A 7,466-nucleotide genomic window follows, 5' to 3' on the forward strand; every position below is an offset into this window, starting at 1 on the left:
ACTCGCTCACCATCGCTCACCACCATCGCTCACCACCACCACCACCATCGCTCACCACCACCACAACCATCGCTCACCACCACCACCATCCCTAACCACAACCACCACCATCGCTCACCACCACCACCATCGCTCACCACCACCACCATCGCTCACCACCACCATCGCTCACCACCACCACCATCGTTCACCACCACCACCATCGCTCACCACCATCGCTCACCACCACCACCATCGCTCACCACCACCACCACCACCATCGCTCACCACCACCACCATCGCTCACCACCACCATCGCTCACCACCATCGCTCACCACCACCACCACCACCACCATCGCTAACCACCAACACCACCATCGCTCACCACCACCACCACCATCGCTCACCACCACCACCACCATTGCTCACCACCACCATCGCTCACCAAAACCACCATCGCTCACCACCACCATCGCTCACCACCACCACCATCGTTCACCACCACCACCATCGCTCACCACCATCGCTCACCACCACCACCATCGCTCACCACCACCACCACCACCACCATCGCTCACCACCCTCGCTCACCACCACCACCCTCGCTCACCACCACCACCACCACCGCCGCTGTGTCCCCAGCATCGTGGTGCTGGACGCTGGGCGGATCGTGGAGTTTGATTCCCCCAGCAACCTCATGGAGAGTCGCGGCGTCTTCTACCGCATGGCACGCGACGCCGGCATCAGCCACGCCGGCACCAACGCCGGCAAGGACATCGGCAGCGGCAGCGCCGACCGCGCCGGCGGCGACGGCGGCGGCGGCGACGGCGGCGGCAGCGGTAGCGGTGACGGTGACGGTAGCGGTGACGGTGACGGTAGCGGTAGCGAGCACGAGTCGACGTTTCTCTGAGCAGCGCGGTGGCTGGGCACCGTGACGCACCGAGAGACACGCAGGGACACACGCAGAGACACGCAGAGACACGCAGAGACACGCAGAGACACACAGAGACACACGGAGACACACGCAGGGACACGCAGAGACACTCAGAGACACACGGAGACACACGGAGACAAAGAGACACACAGAGACACACAGAGACACACAGATACACACGGAGAGACACAGTGACACACAGAGACACACAGAGACACACAGATACACACGGAGAGACACAGTGACACACAGAGACACACAGAGACACACAGATACACACGGAGAGACACAGAGAGACACAGAGACACACAGAGACACATAGATACACACGGAGAGACACAGAGAGACACAGAGACACACAGAGACGCACAGAGACGCACAGAGACACACAGAGACCCACAGAGACTCACAGAGACACACAGAGACACACAGAGACTCACAGAGACACACGGAGACACACAGACACACAGAGACTCACAGAGACACACAGAGACACACAGAGACTCGCAGAGACGCACAGAGACACACAGAGACACACAGAGACGCACAGAGACGCACAGAGACACACAGAGACACAGAGACACACAGAGACAAACAGAGACACACAGAGACTCACAGAGATACACAGAGACTCACAGAGACACACGGAGACACAGTAACACACAGAGACACACAGAGACACACAGAGACACAGTGAAACACAGTGACACACAGAGACACACAGAGACACAGAGAGACGCACAGAGAGACACAGAGACACAGAGACACAGTGACACACAGAGACACACAGTGACACACAGAGACACACAGAGACACAGTGACACACAGAGACACACAGAGACACACAGAGACACAGTGACACACAGAGACACACAGAGACACACAGTGACACACAGAGAGACACATAGACGCACAGAGACACACAGAGACACAGTGACACACAGAGACACACAGAGACACACAGAGACACAGTGAAACACAGTGACACACAGAGACACACAGAGACACAGAGAGACGCACAGAGAGACACAGAGACACAGAGAGACACAGTGACACACAGAGACACACAGAGACACACAGAGACACACGGAGACACACAGAGACACACAGAGACACAGTGACACACAGAGACACACAGAGACACACAGTGACACACAGAGAGACACATAGACGCACAGAGACACACAGAGACACAGTGACACACAGAGACACACAGAGACACACAGAGACACAGTGACACACGGAGACACACAGAGACACACAGAGACACAGTGACACACAGAGACACACAGAGACACACAGTGACACACAGAGAGACACATAGACGCACATAGACACACAGAGACGCACAGAGACACAGTGACACACAGAGACACACAGAGACACACAGAGACACAGTGACACACAGAGACACACAGAGACGCACAGAGACACAGTGACACACGGAGACACACAGAGACACACAGAGACACAGTGACACACAGAGACACACAGAGACACACAGTGACACACAGAGAGACACAGAGACGCACAGAGACACACAGAGACGCACAGAGACACAGTGACACACAGAGACACACAGAGACACACAGAGACACAGTGACACAGAGACTCACAGAGATGCACAGACAGACACAGAGACACAGAGACACACAGAGACACAGAGACACACAGAGACACATAGAGACCCACAGAGACTCACAGAGACTCACAGAGACACGCAGAGACTCACAGAGACACACAGAGACACACAGAGAGACACAGTGACACACAGAGACACACAGAGACTCACAGAGACACACAAAGACACACAGAGACCCACAGAGACTCACAGAGACACACAGAGACACACAGAGACGCACAGAGACACACAGAGACACAGAGAGACGCACAGGGACACACAGATACACACAGAGACACACAGAGACACACAGAGACATACAGAGACACACAGAGACACACAGAGACAAACAGAGACACACAGAGACTCACAGAGATACACAGAGACTCACAGAGACACTCGGAGACACAGTAACACACTGAGACACACAGAGACACACAGAGACACAGTGAAACACAGTGACACACAGAGACACACAGAGACACAGATAGACGCACAGAGAGACACAGACACACAGAGACATAGAGACACACAGAGACACACAGAGACACAGTGACACACGGAGACACACAGAGACACACAGAGACACACAGAGACACAGTGACACACAGAGACACACAGAGACACACAGTGACACACAGAGAGACACATAGACGCACAGAGACACACAGAGACGCACAGAGACACAGTGACACACAGAGGCACACAGAAACACACAGAGACACAGTGACACACAGAGACACACAGAGACACACAGAGACACAGTGACACACGGAGACACACAGAGACACACAGAGACACAGTGACACACAGAGACACACAGAGACACACAGTGACACACAGAGAGACAAAGAGACGCACAGAGACACACAGAGACGCACAGAGACACAGTGAAACACAGAGACACACAGAGACACACAGAGACACAGTGACACACAGAGACTCACAGAGATGCACAGACAGACACAGAGACACAGAGACACACAGAGACACAGAGACACACAGAGACACACAGAGACCCACAGAGACTCACAGAAACTCACAGAGACACGCAGAGACTCACAGAGACACACAGAGACACACAGAGAGACACAGTGACACACAGAGACACACAGAGACTCACAGAGACACACAGAGACACACAGAGACACACAGAGACCCACAGAGACTCACAGAGACACACAGAGACACACAGAGACGCACAGAGACACACAGAGACACAGAGAGACGCACAGAGACACACAGATACACACAGAGACACACAGAGACACACAGAGACATACAGAGACACACAGAGACACACAGAGACATGCAGAGACTCACAGAGACACACAGAGACACACGGAGACACAGAGACACACAGAGACATACAGAGACACACAGAGACTCACAGAGACCCACAGAGACTCACAGAGACACACAGAGACACACAGAGACTCACAGAGACACACGGAGACACAGTAACACACGGAGACACACATAGACACACAGAGACTCACAGAGACACACAGAGACTCACAGAGACTCACAGAGACACGCAGAGACCCACAGAGACTCACGGAGACACACAGAGACACACAGTGACACACAGAGACACACAGAGAGACACAGAGACACACAGAGACACACAGAGACACAGTGACACACAGAGACACAGAGAGACGCACAGAGACACACAGAGACACAGTGACACACAGAGACTCACAGAGATGCACAGAGAGACACAGAGACACACAGAGAGACACAGGGACGCACAGAGACACACAGAGACGCACAGAGACACAGTGACACACAGAGACACACAGAGACACACAGAGACACAGTGACACACAGAGACTCACAGAGATGCACAGACAGACACAGAGACACAGAGACACACAGAGACACAGAGACACACAGAGACACACAGAGACCCACAGAGACTCACATAAACTCACAGAGACACGCAGAGACTCACAGAGACACACAGAGACACACAGAGAGACACAGTGACACACAGAGACACACAGAGACTCACAGAGACACACAGAGACACACAGAGACACACAGAGACCCACAGAGACTCACAGAGACACACAGAGACACACAGAGACGCACAGAGACACACAGAGACACAGAGAGACGCACAGAGACACACAGAGACGCACAGAGACACACAGAGACACAGAGAGACGCACAGAGACACACAGATACACACAGAGACACACAGAGACACACAGAGACATACAGAGACACACAGAGACACACAGAGACACACAGAGACACACGGAGACACAGAGACACACAGAGACATACAGAGACACACAGAGACTCACAGAGACCCACAGAGACTCACAGAGACACACAGAGACACACAGAGACTCACAGAGACACACGGAGACACAGTAACACACGGAGACACACATAGACACACAGAGACTCACAGAGACACACAGAGACTCACAGAGACTCACAGAGACACGCAGAGACACACAGAGACTCACGGAGACACACAGATACACACAGTGACACACAGAGACACACAGAGACACACAGTGACACACAGAGACACACAGAGAGACACAGTGACACACAGAGACACAGAGAGACGCACAGAGACACACAGAGACACAGTGACACACAGAGACTCACAGAGATGCACAGAGAGACACAGAGACACACAGATAGACACAGAGACGCACAGAGACACACAGAGACGCACAGAGACACAGTGACACACAGAGACACACAGAGACACACAGAGACACAGTGACACACAGAGACTCACAGAGATGCACAGACAGACACAGAGACACAGAGACACACAGAGACACAGAGACACACAGAGACACACAGAGACCCACAGAGACTCACAGAAACTCACAGAGACACGCAGAGACTCACAGAGACACACAGAGACACACAGAGAGACACAGTGACACACAGAGACACACAGAGACTCACAGAGACACACAGAGACACACAGAGACTCACAGAGACACACAGAGACACACAGAGACGCACAGAGACACACAGAGACACAGAGAGACGTACAGAGACACACAGAAACGCACAGAGACACACAGAGACACAGAGAGACGCACAGAGACACACAGATACACACAGAGACACACAGAGACACACAGAGACATACAGAGACACACAGAGACACACAGAGACACACGGAGACACAGAGACACACAGAGACATACAGAGACACACAGAGACTCACAGAGACCCACAGAGACTCACAGAGACACACAGAGACACACAGATACTCACAGAGACACACGGAGACACAGTAACACACGGAGACACACATAGACACACAGAGACTCACAGAGACACACAGAGACTCACAGAGACTCACAGAGACACGCAGAGACACACAGAGACTCACGGAGACACACAGAGACACACAGTGACACACAGAGACACACAGAGACACACATTGACACACAGAGACACACAGAGAGACACAGAGACACACAGAGACACACAGAGACACAGTGACACACAGAGACACAGAGAGACGCACAGAGACACACAGAGACACACAGAGACACAGTGACACACAGAGACTCACAGAGATGCACAGAGAGACACAGAGACACACAGAGACACAGAGACACAGAGAGACACACAGAGACAAACAGAGACACAGTGACACACAGAGACACAGAGACACAGAGACACAGAGAGACACACAGAGACACACAGAGACACAGTGACACACAGAGACACATAGAGACACACGGAGACACAGTAACACACAGAGACACACAGAGACACACAGAGACTCACAGAGACACACATAGACTCACAGAGACTCACAGAGACACGCAGAGACACAGAGCGACACACAGAGACACACAGAGACACAGTGACACACAGAGACACACAGAGACACAGAGAGACGCACGCCACGGGCGCTCTCCCACTCCCCCGGGCTGCCCCGGCTGCCCCGGCTGCCCCGGCTGCCCCGATGTATTTAAGGAACCTCTCTCACCCCCTGGAGAAATAAACGTCGAGCGCGCAGTCACGGCCGTCGAGTCTCTACGTTGATGTCCTCGGCTCGCTGGTGCGGTGCGCTAACCGCTGCACCACCACTCCGCCCCCCATGTGTAGCCACCCGCTCACACGTCATCTCACCCACTCACCAACTCACCCACTCACCAACTCACCCACTCACCAACTCGCCCTGCTACTCTCTCACTCACCCTTCCACTCACAAACTCACCAACTCGCACTTCCACTCACCCACTCACCCACTCGCCCTTCCACTCACCCACTCACTCACTCACCTTTCCACTCACCCACTCACCAACTCGCTCTGCTACTCTCTCACTCACCCTTCCACTCACCCACTCACCCACTCACCCACTCGCCCTTCCACTCACCCACTCGCCCACTCACCAACTCGCCCTTCCACTCACCCACTCGCCCACTCACCCACTCACCAACTCGCCCTTCCACTCACCCACTCGCTCTGCAACTTACCCACTCACCCTTCCACTCAACCACTCACCCACGCACCCACTCGCCCTTCCACTCACCCACTCACCCACTCACCCACTCGCTCTGCCACTCACCCACTCGCCCACTTGCCAACTCACTCACTCACTCTGCTACTCACTCACTCACCCATCCACTCACCCACTCACCAACTCGCCCTTCCACGCACCCACTCACTCACCCACTCGCACTGCCACTCACCCACTCGCCCACTTGCCAACTCACTCACTCTGCTACTCACTCACTCACCCTTCCACTCACCCACTCACCAACTCGCCCTTCCACTCACCCACTCGCTCTGCCACTCACCATCTCGCCCACTTGCCAACTCACCCACTCGCCCACTCACCCACTCACCAACTCGCCCTTCCACTCACCCACTCACCCACTCACCAACTCGCTCTGCTACTCACTCACCCTTCCACTCACCCACTAAC

The 7,466-nt window shown here is 54.0% G+C and overlaps 1 protein-coding gene across 2 annotated transcripts in view; it reads left to right on the forward strand.

Moving 5' to 3' along the window:
* Window positions 1-6,552, forward strand: part of LOC116937536 (ATP-binding cassette sub-family C member 2-like) — a 122,529-nt gene extending 115,977 nt beyond the window's left edge. For both annotated transcript variants that reach the window (XM_076054236.1, XM_076054237.1), the window contains one exon: window positions 623-6,552. In XM_076054236.1, the coding sequence (XP_075910351.1) occupies window positions 623-890 (268 nt within the window). In that variant the 3' untranslated portion in view covers window positions 891-6,552. The remainder of the gene's footprint in view (window positions 1-622) is intronic.
* Window positions 6,553-7,466: the final 914 nt, after the last annotated feature.

The sequence above is a fragment of the Petromyzon marinus genome, chromosome 65 (genome assembly GCF_048934315.1).
Source record: "Petromyzon marinus isolate PM22_M1 ecotype Great Lakes invasive population chromosome 65, UKy_Petmar_22M1.pri1.0, whole genome shotgun sequence".
Classification (NCBI taxonomy): Eukaryota; Metazoa; Chordata; class Hyperoartia; order Petromyzontiformes; family Petromyzontidae; genus Petromyzon; species Petromyzon marinus.